Below are 18448 nucleotides of genomic sequence, written 5' to 3' on the forward strand. Positions count from 1 at the left end.
TTATGGGCCAGAGATGATAATGGAGGGGGATATGGCAGTGAAGAAAGCAAACAAGTGTTTTCAGACTGTGGTTCCATTTCAGTAGGGAGTATTAATCCATACAAAAGAAATATTTACATTTCAAAAGTGAAGAATAAAAGCCCCTTGGTAGTTAACATATTGTCTATGAAAATGTAAAACTATGACACAGACCAATTCAGGGCTTCTGCTCCCATATCCAGGTTTCAGAAAACTATGGTAATTGATCATGTGGTGTATACAAGTTGGGGTATAAGTCCCACTTGTTTTTGTTATGTTACTTGTTTTTACCTAAACCTAAACATATTCTAATACCACTATAACTTTAAAGTATTGTAATTATTTACTATATTCATTAGGATCTAATTTTCAAATTTCATAATGCAGTGAGATGTTACAGAATTCTTAGTTAATTTCTTTTCATTGAGAGTAGGATTGTAAGTACTATAGCATTTGTTTCTGGAAGTTAGTCTCTACTTCCCAGCCCAATTTCACGAATGCATTTATTAGATAGCTCAGGAAATGATATGCATTCTATATGCACAACTAGACCTACTGCTGAGCACAGATAATTCATTTCATCATACTAACTTTGCTTAAAACACAGTCAAAATTTTGTTTAACTTGGTTCTGCTTTTGTGGCTTGATTATGGAGCCACACTTATTCTGGTCTGAAATTATAAGTGTGAGTCAGATCTCATGATGCTAACTAAGCCCATTTCTGTACATCATAGAATCATAAACATAACATTTTTTCCCTTATAAATAAATTGGGAACCTCCTTATGAGGCAAAACACTGAGCTAACAATTTCAGAATACCTTTCTATTGTTAAGGCAACGACATGAAAATAAACAAGTTACAAATGTATGGGCACAGAAATCAGGTTTTAAGTATTGTAGCGGTGTACTACATTTGAGAAACAGGCAGGCAAACTTTAAATAGTGTTGAATTTCTCACCAGACAGTAGCTGTTTCACAGAACTCTTTCCTATTTTGTTTTTCAACTGATTATGTGACGGCCATTTTCGTGATGTAGATTTTTTTTTTTCTCACAGCACAGTGTTCCCCAGTTGCAAATACATAAGAACTATTGGCAATATTTTGATTAGTTGTCATCAAGAAAGTAATATTCTACTCTTTCCATTTTGTTTTCACTGTAAAAGCATACATAATTTTCACTTGTGCTTTTTGACCAGGTACAGCTTTACTTTCTTTTATTCCTTTCTTTATCCAAAAAATTATTTTAGAGTTGTGTTAAAAGTAACATGCATAAAATATATAGATTTATATATGTATTTATAAATGTGTTCAGTATACCCTTCTTATCATGAAAACATGTTAGTGGGTTACAAAATTGCCACCCTCACTTCTTAAAGACTGGAAATGAGGAACAAATAAGATGTAACAAATTTAGAGGGTACTGCCATGTATACTTACTCAAATACTTGGACATATGTGCTCTCTGAGAAAAATGTATGAGTATAAATCCCAAGTCATTGTTCCTATAAAGCTACTGTATCTTTTTTGAATTTCATTTATAAACACTACCTTTATAAATCTTGATTTAAATAGCAACAAATGAAATTTATGTGTTGTTCTTTTTGTGTATAATTTATATGAATCAATTATCTTATTTACACTGTATAAAATATTTTAACATAGACATCTGAGTTTAATTTAAATATAAAATACAGGCTATTGCAGTTACTCCAGAGTGAGAAGAGGAAATATATCCTAACATAAATAAGACTTATTCATTTATTAAAACAAACACTGATTACAAAGTGGTAGAAGATATTACAAACCAATAAAATACTAGTTTTGAGAATGAATTCCTATAAAACTTAAATTCTCAATAGAATCTTATTCTTCAAGTATACACAAATATAAATAGAAATTGTTAAGAAAAAACAAATTCAATCTTGCATTCATTATTTCGGTTTAAAAATAAAGTTGTTTCCTTTTTACTTTTTCTTAGTGGATAATTACATATAATTAATAATGGCTATTCCTCAAAAGCTAAAAGCAGAACTACCATTTGATCCAGCAATCCCATTACTGGGTATATACCTAGAGGAATATAAATCATTCTACCATAAAGACACATACAAATGAATGTGCAATGCAGCGCTATTCACAATAGCAAACACATGGAATTAACCTAAATGCTGATAAATGACAGATTGGATAAAGAAAATATGGTACATACACACCATGGAATACTATGCAGTCATAAAAAAGAACAAGATCACGTCTTTTGTGGGAACATGGATGGAGCTAGAGGCTATTATCCTCATCAAACTGACATAGGAACAGAAAACCAAATACCACTTGTTCTCACTTGTAAATGGGAGCTAAATGATGAAAACACATGGACACAGCGAAGGAAATAACAGACACTGGGGTCTACTTAAGGGTTGAGGGTGGGAGAAGGGAGAGGAACAGAAAAGATAACTATTTGGTATTGGGCTTAATTCCTGGGTGATGAAATAATCGGTACAACGAACCCTGTGACACGAGTTTACCTATGTACCAAACCTTCACACGTACCCAGAACCTAAAATATAAGTTAAAAAAAAATGAATAAAATGACTTTGTTAGTGCTTACATAAAGGAATTTGTTGTTGAGTTTGGAAAAAGTAGTCTTATTTGTTGGTGGCAGAGTATGTAAATTATTTACTATTTAAAAATTTAGTTTGAGTTCTCCATTTAAAGAGTAAAAATTTTTTACAATTCATGAACTCAGAGGTTGCCATACTAGATACTTAAATTCAAAGACATAGTAGGAAAACATGTTTACATTTAAATTATTATTTAAAATACCTGTGTCTTTTGTGTGAGAGAAGGATGCCATAATTTTACTTAGAATCAAAAGAAAGCTTCTAAATGCATATTTCTCAAGTTTAGAAAGTTTATGCTGTTTTACCCAATTAGAAATCAACAAAATTCTGAATTCTTTTGTGCAAGTCTATCTACTTAAATTGTAGTGTTAATGGCATAATGAGTACCAGAGAATGCAGTAGTTTAAATTACTCTAACGTGCTCTTGGTACAATAATCTGATGTGTTGAAGCACTGTGAAACAAAATCTTGGATCATTAACTTAATTAATGCTGCAAGTCAATTAACAATACTTGCCAAAAGCCTTCAGGCTTGGAAGTATGCTGATAGGACTTGCACAAAGACAGGCATTTATGCCTCTTGAACTCAAGAGGCCTCCTTCTATTAAGATATGTTTACTGCCATAGCAGCTGTTTAGAAGAATAAATTGATCTCATTGCTTTGACATCCATCAATTAATTGTGTTGCCATACACTATTTATCATAACTAGAAGGAGATGTGCTTGAAGAAGTGTAAATTCTTAGCACATGGAAAGTGGGAATAGTTTAAGGTGAAAATAAATGCACAATAGGAATCTATGGTATCCACAGACTTTCCTAAACTTACAAGAGAAATTTTGTGTCTATTTTCATGTTCGGGGCAGAAGATGTGATGATGTGTTGAACATAAACTGAATCTATTTTAATCACCTATGGTCTTTTCAACAAGAATGTATATTCAAGTCTCACTTGTCCAATAGCACATTTTAATGTTGGATTATGTGAAATAGAGCTAAATTTATTCTCAATTGTTAAATTGGACCACCCCATGAAGATATGATAATTTTTGATACCCTGTGATTCATGTAGCCTTCAATTGAATATCTTAGATTATATATACATATTAGACTACCATAAATATTATTTTTAAATCGCCTGTATTTCTACACAGAGGAGATGGAAGAATATGTGCGACTCTAAAAGTCCATTTTAGGTCTAAATTGATTATGTTATTAATAAAGAAATTCTATAATAAATATATGCTCTTTATTCTAGACATTTATCTTATAAATTTTCCAAATTATTTTAGCAAAAAGTAGCTGTCTTTTGCACAGTATGCAAATGTTTTCCATTATTGTTAAGGAGCTATGAAGATAGTCTATCTAAGTATCCTGTTCAATAGCCTTATGGTTTTTTTACATTGAAACAAAAGCAAAAATACCATGTTTTAATAAGGACTGCCAGTAAGAAAAGCAACAACCAAAAAAAGTTGTTACCTTTGTATTGTAAAACAAGCACAAACACAACCTCAATGAGACTACAAATGATTACATATGATTACACACATAAGCTTATAAATATATGCCTATTTTCTACAGAAATAAGAAGCATTTAAGCTACTTCTTAGAAGCATAAATTATTAATGCTAGAATAAGTTAATGTATCACCTAACATAAACTGCCTAATTCTGCTTTCAGGAATCAAATCAAATCAAAATAATTGCACTCTTTGTTCTCTCTTACATGAGCCACTCTTCTTTATCTCAAAGAAAATTTAATTTCATATATTTACTAAATTTCTTTTGTATTCTATGTTTTTCCGGTCACATGATCATCAATAACACTAATACATGACCGTAGTAATTTTAAAAGAATCACTCTTGGTTACTCCTTCCATCTTTATGAAAGCAAATGTTTGGCAAATTTCTCAGTCAAATTACTGTGCATAGTCTGTATATAACTTTGTATGTCTGAAAAAAAAATTACTGTTTATACTGTCAAATGACATTAAAGTGATGAATGAACAAACCTCATCTTTCCTGAAATATTGAGACTTAATTGAGAACATAAGAAAACTTCTCCATATGGTAATAAACCCCTGGCATTATTCCAAATACTACACCTAAAATGCATCCAGATGTGTGAAAGTGAATGGAAAAGGTTAAAGAGACTACGAACTAATTATGTTATAAGATAGCCAGATTTATAAACAAGCTGTATGAAAATGCTGCATATTATAACACCATCCATTCCCATGAAGGATTTAATGCCAGGAATGTGATGCAAACAGTGCAAACTTGGGAGCAGGAGACAAATGTTGATGTGGTTACCATTACCGTGCTTTCTAATTAGTGTTCTATTAAGTGCAAGACATTTTCATTTGTATAGGAAAATAAATACTACATGTGTGGTTATTAGGCTAAAGTTTTCCTCTAGGAACCCCTAGACTTCCGAGGCAGGAATAATGGTTTTTATTCACTGAGGCATACTGACAATTGATGTAATTTTTGGTATTATTACACTTTGTGAAAATTTAGAAATTAATTTTTCACATGGTCTATACTATAATAAACTTTATCCATCTTTTTTCTAATATTTTATGTTACAGTTAGTCAAAGCTCCATATGGTGATATTAATGTAAAAATTCTAAGAAAATTTTCTTAATAATGAAACATATGAAGTGATTATAACTGAATATGTTACCTATTTTTTCAATTTTCTTTTGGTTCTTTTTCCAGTAACTAAGGAAAAGAGATCAGAAATACATGTTATACAAACAAATTCATTCCCTCTAAATCACTCATTCATTGAACAATATAGTTGTTTTATATTTATTATGGGCATGGTTCCAAACTTGAAAATAAACTTGAAGAATATTTCAGAAATAAACTGGTGACAGTATGATAATAACTATATCCCTTCATATTTTTTGTTCCATGATTTTCATTTTCATACTTGCATCCTTATAAGTTGTTCTCTACCTGAAATCTCCATTCAGCTAACATTTAATCACAACCTGGGGGATTCTGGGGATAAAGCCTCTTAGTTTGCATCAACTCATAAGCCACTTACTCTTCTAATCCTTAACACAATTTCTAAATCCACATAAAATACGCAGTGGGGTGACAGAGAGAGAGAGAGAGAGAGAGAAACTGGGTATGGATAGTGGCTGAGGATCATTTTAAGCAGAAAGTTCAGAAAATTGTGCAGCTCTGATTTGTAATTCCACAGACTCTGAAACTCATTGATAAATGGAGGTGAAAGTCCACAAAAATAGAGTATGAAAAAATACAGTAATTTAAAATAATTCTGATGGCCAAAAGTTATATACAGACCATGAAGAAGTGAAGCTTTACTAAGGCACTAGACTTTAATTCATGTTAACTGAAGTAAAATCTAGCTATTATGAGTAATTTTTTTAAAAAATCATCTAAGAGGCACACATATAGTTATGTGTAAATTTTGTCTTATGGCTTATTAGCTCTGACTAGGTTAGATATTAAGATGTTTTGGTATATTAGCTCTGTCTTCCTGAACCAGGCTCTCTGGCAGAGACGAGGTAAAAAGAAAACTCAGAACGTTCCTTCAGAGATTACCTCCACAAAAAAACAATAACAAACTATAGAAATTTAAGCAATACATTTCTAATTTAAAGTGTGAATTAACATTTGCCACTCACTATGTTTTTTTCATACTGTTTCCTGAAAAATATAAAAAGGAAATAAAATTGTCAGAAATTAATTATCTGCCAGTTTTACTGGATAGTTAGTTCATCCAGAATTTGAAACTTGATTTAAAAAAAATGTAAGATTCATCTTAATCATTCAATTTTATATTTGTTTATATCATTCCTGATCAGTTGGATTATCTCCTACTATGCAAATGGAGACTGAAGTGAACTCTGAGGAGAAGTATGTAATGTTAATATATAACTTCAAACAACCTTCCCTAGAAAGAGTTTATGATATAGACTTTGGCAGCCCTGGCCCTGGAGTCACCGGATTGTAGGCTCAATTTCCTATAATGTAAAGTAAGCATAATAATAACACCTTCCTAAGCCACCTATCACCTGCTGATATTCAGCATCGTTCCTATCTCTCCATATTGCAAGGGCTGGAAGTCTGAAAACTACCTTTTCCAGACTCCCTTCCAGCAGGGTTCAGGTTTATATTCTGCCAGCAAAAAAGACTGGGGTGATATTTGAATGGTGAAAGCAAAGCAGGAACCATTCTCCTCAGGTCACTTGGTGCAGCACTGCAGGTGGGCAAGAAGATCAGCAGTGCTGTCTTGCAATGCCTGTCATGTCTTTAGCGCTGCTCCCATTGGTGAATGTTCCTGACCCGTATTCTTAGCCAGGTTGAAGATTTTGTAAGATGTTTCCTTGTAGCAAATACTTTCCTGCCTCAAAGTCTGAGGGTAGTTCCAATTTCTGATCAGTCTCAGACAATACACTGTCTTACTGGCTTTCTGTAAGGATTAAGTGTTAATAGAAAAATGGACAAAACATTCTTAAATAATATCACCATAGAACTCACCATAACACTCTACAGCAAGGGCAAATCAAAGTGCAATGTGTGTGACGTGCATATAAAGAGCAGAGGTTCTGGAGTCAAGTTTCTAGTAAAAAACTAGTTAGAACACTTTCTGTGCCACGGCTGGAGGCAAGTTGTCTAGTCTCTTAATGACTCAAAGACTTAATTTTTTGGTCTTCAAAATTGGAATAATAATAGTAATATCCATCTTACAGAGTTGTGAGAACTAAATGCAATAATGTCTATAATGCAAGGAGCTTTAAAAGTGCTTTACATAACTACTTGATAAATGTTATTAATATTTTATGATGGAAAGAAACGCATTTTTAAAAGTTTCAACTATCATGTTTAGAAAAGTATGCTATGTATATTTAAATGAAATGAAACAAATAAACAAACCAGAGAGAAGTAATGTACCCATCATTTATGTTCAAATCAGCTAAATGGTGCCTTTGTTCACAGCAGTAGTACTTTCCGTGTTTCTTATCGATACCTAATAAATTTGCACTTTCTTCATTCTAGGACTAAATGTAAGCTCACTCTAAACCTAAGTGTGAATAAATGCATTACACTAATGTAGGACATAAAAACTCTCATTGTTGAATTACCAGCCAATAAAGTAATTTTGGAGATGGGTAAGAAAGAGTGAGGGAAGTGTTCTAGAAATCCTGTCCTCAACATGTATATAGCTCTATTATTCATGATCTTAGGATATAACTCTCATAAGACTCACAGTTAACTTCTGCTACACAGGCTTCATGTCTTTTTAAAAATTCTGTGGTACTCCTCTATTACTACCACTATACTAATACTATTGTTAATACTATTAATTAGACTGAAATTACTGAATACTGCATAGTGTACCACGTGGGTTTTGTTTGTTTGTTTTGAGACGGAGTCTCCCTGTTGTCAGCCTGGGTTGGAGTACAATGGCGCAACCTCAGCTTACTGCAACTTCCACCTTCTGGGTTCCAGCAATTCTCCTGCCTCAGCTTCCCGAGTAGCTGAGATTACAGGTGTCCACCACCATGCTCAGCTAATTTTTGTGTTTTTAGTAGAGATGGGTTTCTCCATGTTGGACAAGCTGGTCTCTAACTCCTGATCTCAGGTGATCCATTCGCCTCCGCCTCCCAAAGTCCTGAGATTACAGGCATGAGCCACTGCACCTGGCCTGTACTAGGTGTTTTACAAACATATTTACTCATTACAAAAACCCTAAAAGATAAGTAATTATGATTATTCCCATTTTACAGACAGAGAAATGAAGAATCAGTTAAGGGTAGGTAAATTCCCAAAAGCTGTAGCTAAATCAGATTCTATGAAATCTATTACTTTTCCTATTACACATGCTTTCTGCTGCTTTTTCTTCATTTACATTTTGAAGTCATTTCATTAGAAGGCAAAGACTGCATGTTCTGTTTCAACATTTTCAAACTTGTTCTATATTTTCCTCAAGTGATTCAGTTCACCAGATATAAAAACATCAGTATACACATAATGGGCACTTTTAAAAATATAATATACAAATGCATTTGCTTAAAATATTATTCTGTAATACATCTATAAAAGCTAAAGCAATCTATCTTGATTCTACCTATACTACTCGTACTGTAAATTATTTGTATAAATACTGCAGAGCAACTCAATGTAATCTGCATGCTTTACAAATGTATAGTGTGCAAGTTATAAGGTAGAATTTTGCTCTCCTCAAACTTATCAATAGCATAACATTTACTCACATTTGAAGGAACATCAACCACTGATCAACTAATAGATAGGTTGATAATAATGATATGGAGATGGAGTATAAATAGGTATGGATATATGTATATATGGACATCATATCCCACTAGGGTGCCAAAGACTAGTTCAAAATTTTTTCTGCTATATATTTAATGTTGCTTTCTAGTCTGTCAAGATAAGCTGTGGCTCAGTTGTGTTCTAGCTTTCTTGAGAAATAAGCCTATTGTGTTTTCTAGAAATACACCAGTTTTCGTTGTTGTTGTTGCTGCTGTTTTTTAAGACGGAGTGTTGCTCTGTTGCCAGACTGGAGTGCAGTGGCGTGATCTCAGCTCACTGCAATCTCCACCTCCCGGGCTTAAGTGATTCTTCTGCCTCAGCCTCCCAAGTAGCTGGGACTACAGACGCACACCACCATACTCAGCTAATTTTTGTATTTTTAGTAGAGAGGGGGTTTCACAAGTTGGCCAGAATGGTCTCAATCTCTCGACCTCATGATCCGCCCACCTTGGCCTCCTAAAGTGCTGGAATTACAGGCATGAGTCACCTTGCCTGGCCCAATAACACACCATTGTAATCTAAATCTGAAAACATGATTCTTGCTCTTCTCATGATGTGGATCACATTTCAATAATAATGATGACTATGATTTTAAAATATCATAAAAAGGATGATGATAAAGAATCAACAATAATCATTGTTAACAATTATTTAACACATAAAATGGTCCAAATCTTAGGCTTTGTATATTTTATATCCTTTAATATCTAGAATATTCTTTTAAGACGATAGTATTCTCTATTTTGCTCCTGTAAGAGACTCTATGAGACTAAGCGCTTAAGCTCTGGATTTAACTGTGCAGACTTGAATAGTGACATTACAGCAAAGTAATTGAATCACCTGAGAAAACTTAATTACTTACTCTCTAATTCAACTTCCTTGCCTATAGAAACTGGAAAATATTCCTACCTCATAAGTTTTCTTGTAAGAAGTAAACAAAATAAATACATAAAAAGTGCTTAGAACAGTATTTGGCCAACAGTAAATGTTTAAAAACATTTGTTACAATTATGCTCATTTATATGGAAATCATTGGAAAATGATAAAATTATTTCCTTTCTATTATACTTGACATGGCTAAAGTCTTAATGAGAAAAGTACAAACATTGTCATACCTGTGTATCCAGTTTTGCAAACACAGTTGAAGCTTCCTGGAAAATTCTGGCAGACAGCACCATTCTTGCAAGGACTCTGCAGGCACTCATTTATATCTCTCTCACAGGCCCTACCAGTGAAGCCATCTGGGCAGCTGCATGAAAATCCTCCCACTAAATTGTGACACGTTCCACCATTGTGGCAAGGTGATGGAAGACATTCATCTATATCTATTTCACACCAGCTTCCCGCGTATCCTGGCAGACACTTGCATAAGAAAGGCTGCAGAGGTTCATTTGCCACGATGATGACTGGAAGACTCTCACGGCTTTTTAATATGGAGCTCACAGCCAATCTTCTTAGACAGCTCCCTCCATTCTGGCATGGGCCATGCACACAGGAGTCATGATCCACAGATTCCACCTTTACTCCACTCTGCCGGAATAGGATCTCTTTGATGCTTTCAAAGAAGGTTGCTACGCCACTGGGATTCACATACTGAATATGATTTCGCTTCACAGCTGCCAAAAGAAACGTTCTATTGTTCTCTTCATATGCACTGTACAGTTGCACAGCAGTCCCTAAGCCTGTCAGCTGTGAGCTGGCAATGCGTAAAAAATGAAGGTAGTGGTTGGTCAAGAAGTCCTTTACGGTTGGTATGCCGAGACGAAGTAAGATGCTGTTATCCACTGTGGCATTGGAAAATCCAGCAAAGAAAACTCTGATGTTGCTCGTGACTGTGCTGTGAACTCCATCATTGCTAAGGACGGTCAGATCAAACGTACCATCTGTGGACCTTGGCTGGGAATTCAGATCACAAGTACCCCCTGGAATACTGAAGAGGCTGGTAACTCCTGAAGTAAGGGAGCAGTGGAAGCTGTCTAACACATCTGGATCCTGTGGCTTCACAGAGCCTAAAATCCCACCAGGAAACAAGTTGCCATAATAATTAACAAATATCTCCACCGTCCGAGACTGTGAAGGATTGTCATTTTGGTCTATAACTGTGATATGCACAGTTCCTGTGGAAGACATTTGAGGAACACCAGAATCCTTGGTAACCACAGACAGATAGAAGTCTGCAATCTGCTCTCTGTCAATCTCTCTGGTTGTGCTCAGAACTCCAACAGTGCTCAGACTGAAATAATTGGTGGCAGGACCCGTGCTCAGCAAGTAATAAGTAAAGGGACCTTGATTTGGAGGGAGATCAGGGTCAGTGGACTGAAGGGTCATCACCAAAGTGCCCGGCCGTTTGTTTTCCATGACTTCTCCTTCACTGACAGTCAGCATGGGCCCGTTATCATTTATATCTTCCAGGGTGACTAATAAAGAGGCACTACCTGTAGCTGAGGGGGTCCCTGAATCAACAGCCAAAACTGAGAGGTTATAGATGGGAAGGGTTTCTCGATCTAATTCTGCAGTAACGGTGATCTGTCCTGTCTGTGGATTAATAGAAAAGGCACCATTTTCATTTCCTGATCCGATGAAGTAAGAAAACCTGCTCCAGCTGGGGATGGAGTCTGAGTCAAAGGCACTGACAAAGGTCACATGAGTTCCTATTGGGACCCCTTCACTGATCTGCACACTGTAGATGTTTAGAGTAAAAACGGGTGGGTCATTTGCATCAAGCACGGTGACATTTACAGTGACCTCATCTATATCTGCACCTCTAATGCTGCCAAAGTTCTTGGCCAATACCTTCAAAGACACCCTTTCTTCTTTTTCTCGATCAAGAATTCCAGAAACATAAATCTGTCCAGTCTTCTTATTAATCTGGAAACCCTTCTTTCGACTATTACCAAAAATCAAATAATGTACCTCCCCATCAGTGCCCAAATCACGGTCGCTAGCAAACACTTCTCCAACAATAGTACCTTTAGGAGCTGCTTCTGAGATTTCAAAATAGTAAAGTTTGGAAACAAAACGGGGCACATATTCATTTGTCCCTTTTAATTGTACATTAACAGTGGCAAAGCTACACCTTTCCTCATCGGGGACATTGAAGGCTTTCACAGTAAGATGGTAGCTCTGCTTGGTTTCAAAATCCAAGAAGCCTTGAGTGGTTATGACTCCTGTGTTCGGGTCAATGACAAAGAGGTCACTGTCAGATGACTGTACAGTATACGCAATCACAGCATTTGTTCCAGAGTCAGCATCTGTTGCATTTAGGTGGATAACAGTTGTTCCACTTGGGGCATTTTCCAAAACAGTAGGGAAATAGTCATCAGAGAGGAATACTGGAGAATTATCATTCACATCAATCACATTTACGGTCACACTGCAGTAACCAGTTCTTGAAACCCATCCTCCATCTATAGCACTAATTGTCATTTCATGTTTCTGGCATAGCTCATAATCAAGAGCTTTGGCTAGTGTTAATATACCTGTAGAAGAATTGATTGCAAAAATGCCTTCTTCATTTCCTGAAGAAATGCTGTACTTTATCAAGCCGTTCATCGCTGCGTCTCTATCTCTTGCAGAAACAGTTCTGACAATGGATCCAACGCTATGGCTCTCAGGGATAGTTGCACTCATGTGGCTTTGAGAGAATTCAGGCGTATGGTAGTTTTCCTCAGTGACAGTTATTTCAACAGTTGCTTGGGAAGAAAGTGGAGGGTTTCCCTTATCCTTTGCAGTGACTGTGATATAAAAGTTTTGGTTCAAGTCAGAAATCAGGGAGGATGCTACTGAAATCCACCCCGTATCATTGTCCAACTTAAATTTTCCTAAATGGTTATCATTAGAAATGAAATACTCCACTTCTGAATTCAGTCCAAAATCTTTATCATCAATTGCTATAACTTTGATTAACTTCGTACCAACTTTAACATTTTTGGTGACTGGAGTGAAATATTTACTTTTAAGAAATTGAGGTGCATTGTCGTTACTGTCCACTATGTTGATGGTAACTGTTGTCTCACTAATTAAGGAAGGATTACCTCGATCTGAAGATGTCACTATAAAACTATGCCTGTTGATATTCACATTACTGAAGCCAGTGACATTTTGATATTTTAAGATCTGTTTATTGAAAATCTCTCCAGTGGTAGCATTAATCCTGAAATATTCTGATTGAGATTTTATAAAATAAAACACTTGTCCATTTGATCCCTCATCAGGATCTGTGGCAAATACCTGAGTTACTTTGGAACCAATCTCAGTAAGTTCAGGGCAATCTAAATAATAGGAAGGTCTGCCAAACCTTGGAGCATTGTCATTGACGTCTGTCACAAATATTGTGACGTCTGTACTTACAGTCCACCCAGAATCATGTGCAGAAACTCGAATTCTGTAACGGTCTGTATCTTCCCTATTTAAAGGTCTGCTTATGACAATATCCCCTGTGCTGGGATTAATTGTAAATGGAAGACTTGTGTCCATTATAGAATATCTACTAATTGCATTAATCCCAATGTCTTCATCAGAAGTTGTGACACGAGTAACTGTGTATCCTAAGGGGGAATTTTCAGGAACATGGGCACTAAATATCTGAGAAAACCTAGGGGCATTATCATTTTCATCTAAAATATTAATCATGACTTTTACTGAAGTACTCTGAGAAGGGGACCCTTTGTCTGAAGATTTTATGGTTAGAACATAATAGGATACTTTTTCCCTGTCCAAAGGTCTAACGCTTCTAATTTCACCAGTAGCATGATTGATACTGAAACTATTTTCCATGTTGCCATTAACAATTTCATAATCTAACTGTCCATTGGGTCCACTGTCCTTGTCCACTGCTGAAACAGTAAGTATTTTTCGAGGGGAAAGGTTTTCCAGTATTTCAGATACAAATGGGTCTTCCTTAAAAATTGGGGCATTATCATTGACATCTAATACTGTTATATCAAGTTTCTCATAAGAGGAGAAAGGAGGGAAGCCACCGTCTCTGGCCTCTATCCACACCACATATTTTTGTATCTTTTCAAAATCCAGAGGTTGACTAATAGACACCTGCCCTGTTAATTGATCAATCTGGAAAGTATTGCCAAGATTCCCACTTGCAATATAATATGACATAGGTTCTCCTCTCAAAGAGGATCCCGCAATGGTGGTGACAAGAGAGCTGACTGGTTGGTTTTCAGGAAACATGAATGTCTGTTCTTTGGCTCTGACTTTAGGGAAATCTGCCTTATTCACGAATCTAACAGTCACTGTTGTAGAATCTGTCTTTGGAAATGAGCCACCATCTTTTACATGCACAGAAAATGTCACTTCTGAAGCTCCGTTTAGTGGTCCAGCGGCCATAATGGCTCCCCTCAGTGGGTCAATGTGAAATTTTTCAGAATTTCTACCCGAAAGAGAGTAATGCAGTTCAGAATTTGGTCCAATATCAGCATCTGTGACTGTAACCGCAAAGACAAAGGAACCTATAAAAGAGAGAGTGTGCAGTTATAATCATGTGGAATTTAAATAAAATATTTGGTAGCAGATTGCTGCTTGATGTGACCTTATTTTCTCATGATTACTGGGGAGAACAGTATCTCCTATATTTTCTCAGAAGTTCACAAGTCAAATCTGCTTTATTATTGTCTTCAGAGACTAACCTGCCATTTTCTAACTAAAATTTATAGTCTGTTGGATTTAATACTTTTCAGTATGCCTTTGAGAGAAGCATAGGGAAAATAACTTGTTAATCATGCAAAAATCATAGTTTCTAGGAGAAAAATCTGCACATAAAACAACATTCCAAGAAACATAATATGCGAGCTCTGCAAAGCGCTATGCCTCTACCCAATGCAAAGATACCATTGCCCTAGTATGTCTTAAAATATCTTCCAATCACTTTATATGTAATTGTGTCAACAAAAATCATATGCTCATTACCATTGACTCCTTATCCCCACTGTTTTATGACAAAATTCCTTTATACGTGAACTATTATCAGATGAAGAAAAAGTATGTATGTGTATGTGTGTGTATATACATACACACACATATATATAGAAGCCAATTAAAATACAATTAAAATAATTGTAAAGTAGTAAGAAATAAGAATTGAGGGATAATGGACTCATTTTGGACTCCAAAAGTTAGTGCTTACACTGAGTGCCAATGAAACAGATTGTAGTAAAAATATGCAGAAAAGCTGCCATAAGGACATATTTTCAATCTACTCATTCAGAAACCATTCCCAAACCTGCACTCTCACCCCTACAGAAGAAACAGTAACAAAAGTAAAATATCTTTTATTTTAAAAAGGCCAGTGATTCTAATTAATTATAATAAGTCCAATGAGGAAAAGATGCTTAAGCATACCTCATTTTACATAGGAAATTCTATCTTGCACCACCACACATTGGATGTAATTAGAACCACGCCTGCCAACATCACTTCATCTGAAGACCTTTAGTAGGTATTTGTCACTTCGATATTGACATTTCCTTCTGATAGAAAGTTGGCACATACATTTATGAATCTTATATTTTAGATTGGTATCATTTTCAGATTAATAGAAGATCAAACATCACTGAAAGGAGGATCTATTTACTCAATCTGTTTATTTTTTTTCTAATCAAAATATTTCCAAGCAAGGAAGATTAAATCAATAATGAGCTATATTTCTATATTTTCCTCTTCGAACACTCATTTTAAAAATTAAAAATGGCAGATTTGTGTAGTTCTTAAGAGAGTATGCCTTTCTTAGTAAATGCCAAACTAAATTTAAAGAGATATAGAAAGATAAAAGCATATTGTCAATATGAAAATTATTCATAAATGGATCCATAAACTTCCTAACAGAACAATTTTCATTTGTAGAACCTGGGATAAAATAAATATTAACAAGAAGTATCCATTTATTAAACTTTTTGAAAATGTATCTATGAAAAACTGAAGTAAAATATTCATTTTCCACTGACAAGTATATTTGAATGCCTATTATCTCCCAGATCACGTTTCAGGTAGTGGGGTATGGCATGCAAAATGGAGACAATGCCTCTCCTCTTAGGAAACTTACACATAATTATTCTTCAGGCCACAAACATCATTAACTATGATGTAATATATATGTTAATTATTTCTAATATTCAAGTAATATTAAGAAATAGTAATACATAACAATTATAAAACTTTATACACAATTAGTCTGGCAAGAAATGGTTAATTTTCAAGTTTCAAGCATTTTTTCATTTCCACTAGACAAAACCTGAATTTTAGAGGATTTGCAAAATTAGGTGATATCAGAAATATGTATGTAAAATATCATAACTATTTTTATAGAAATGTCTGATACATAGTTTGCTTATATCCATGTGGCCTCAGAGTTTGGTTGATTACCTGGAAGAGTAGGAGATGGGATGTGAGTTACATATGGGTGATGCTGAAATCTTGGTGGATTGTCATTGACATCAGTCACAGTAACAAGCACACTGGTGGAACTGGAAAGAGGCTCTGGGTATCCCGCATCACTGCAGACTACCACCAAAGTATAATTATCTTTTGTTTCCCTATCTAACAATGCACTTGTGATGATTTGTCCTGTGGATGGGTTGATCGTGAACTGAGAGTTTCCACCGATGATCCTATAACTAAAGAAGAAAGCAGAAATAGGGATATGTCATACAGTTTTAATATTGTAACTTCTATTTACTATAATTAAAAAACAGGTAGAAATGCAAGAAAACATTAGAAGAAAGATCATACAACAATGTTGGAAAGAATACAACTAGATCTAGCTAATAAATATTTCAAATTTTCTGTGAACATCACATTGATCTTTATCGTGAGATGTCCAGTGATGTCAAGGAAGTCTTCAGAAGGTTTGTAGGACTCTTAAGTTGTGCAAGGCCACCGAACAAACCCATAAGGCTTTAAATAAATGAGCTGAAAAGCATAAATCAGGGGACTTGCTTTAATATTGTGGTTAGTGGCCGGGATTACAAATGAATATCTTTTAAATGAAACTAAAAATTATTTTTCTGCTGTATACCATAATAAACCAGAGAAGATCAGTTGAAAATTGTATTCTTTTAAGACAAAACCTGTGTTTGACATGTATCTGCTTCTCAGAACAACTCAAAGACTGATTATTTATACAAAGACCTTTCTAGTGATTAATTCTGTCTTTGTTATTCCTCATATGGTTTTGTTGCTTTCTTGTCAGGAGAGGTATGACATCTTCATGGATGTTTTGATGCTAACCAGATAGGTTAACAGGCAGGAGTTTCCACTGAGAAAAGCTTCCCTCTCCTTTCTGAAGAGTAAAGTTGTCTGCATATACTCCTGATTTTGTGTATAAGGTAGGGTCCCAGAGATCAGCCAGGAAAGAAGTAGCTAAGCTTGAAGGTTCAGAAATTGGCTATGATCCATAATTTTTAAAGTTGAAAGATAGCATGGAAATAGATATCTTTAAAAGTTTTCTTCTTTTATACCAACAAAGAAATACCCTTGTTGGAGTTGGCTGCATGTTTCTGCAGTTTGCTTTGTGTCTATATAAACATAGCAACAGCATATACCTAATATAAACTGCAGGGGAAAAAACTGTATATTGCAGCCAGTAATATGTTCATTCCTCCTATTATGCTCACAGTTTAAAACAAATATTTCAGCACTTTTTATCCCACTTTACTGAAATAATCAACTGTTGAGGAACTTATATTTAAAAATATCAGAAGTCTTATAAAATGATAGCAAAACAGGGAAAGAATAGAGAGTAATTTGGTTGAGAAATGGCTTCAGTATTGATAAAGTACTTTGTATCACTCAGATTTTTAATACGTTTGGCAAATCACATGACAGAATGAGGCATGTATGAAAATAGCATTAACTATAGTTGTTAGGCCAGAAGTGACTATTAAGTATAATTATTGCCCTTTACAGTAGATAATATCTATCCTCTTTATCAGAATATAAATATCAAGTTTTAAACATGAATTCTTAAAACTTGAAAATTCAGGACTCAAAAAATAATCAAAATACCTTATCATTTTACAAAGTGTAGAAAACCGAATTTGAGAATTGTGTAATCTTATTTTTGGAACCTTGTTGCTATCAGTAGATGTAGAAGTAATCAAATAATTTAATAGGAAAAAAAAGAGAAAGTCATACTGCCATAAACTTTTTTAGTTTTATAATGGCCAGGATCAAGGTTCAATCAAATATTTATTCCTATAAATATTCACATATACAAATAAAATGAGATTGATAAAAAATGTAAATTTTCATCTGGATGTTTTATATATGTCAAGACTATTGTGTATTATTAAGCATAACGCGTTGACAGGCAAATAGTGTGGCCTTTAGTACAGTTTCACTAAATGATCCATTCAAAATGACTTGCTATGATTTAAATGTTCCCTTCAAAACTCATCTTGAAATTAGTCATTGTAACAGAATTGTAACAATCTTAAGAAGTAGGGCCTTTAAGAGGTGATTACACCATCAGGGTTCCATCATTATGA

General features: G+C 34.7%; 1 protein-coding gene across 3 annotated transcripts in view; it reads right to left on the reverse strand.

Annotated features, from left to right (window-relative positions):
• Window positions 1-18448, reverse strand: part of FAT4 (FAT atypical cadherin 4) — a 204101-nt gene that overhangs the window by 40304 nt on the left and 145349 nt on the right. For 2 of the 3 annotated variants that reach the window (XM_011978239.1, XM_011978238.1), the window contains exons 8-9: window positions 16326-16576; window positions 10067-14416 (exon numbers count right to left, since the gene is read on the reverse strand). In XM_011978239.1, coding sequence (XP_011833629.1) covers window positions 10067-14416; window positions 16326-16576 — 4601 coding nt within the window. The remainder of the gene's footprint in view (window positions 1-10066; window positions 14417-16325; window positions 16577-18448) is intronic. The other variant, XM_011978240.1, reaches the window with a different exon arrangement.

Source organism: Mandrillus leucophaeus, unplaced genomic scaffold, assembly GCF_000951045.1.
Source record: "Mandrillus leucophaeus isolate KB7577 unplaced genomic scaffold, Mleu.le_1.0 Scaffold191, whole genome shotgun sequence".
NCBI lineage: Eukaryota > Metazoa > Chordata > Mammalia > Primates > Cercopithecidae > Mandrillus > Mandrillus leucophaeus.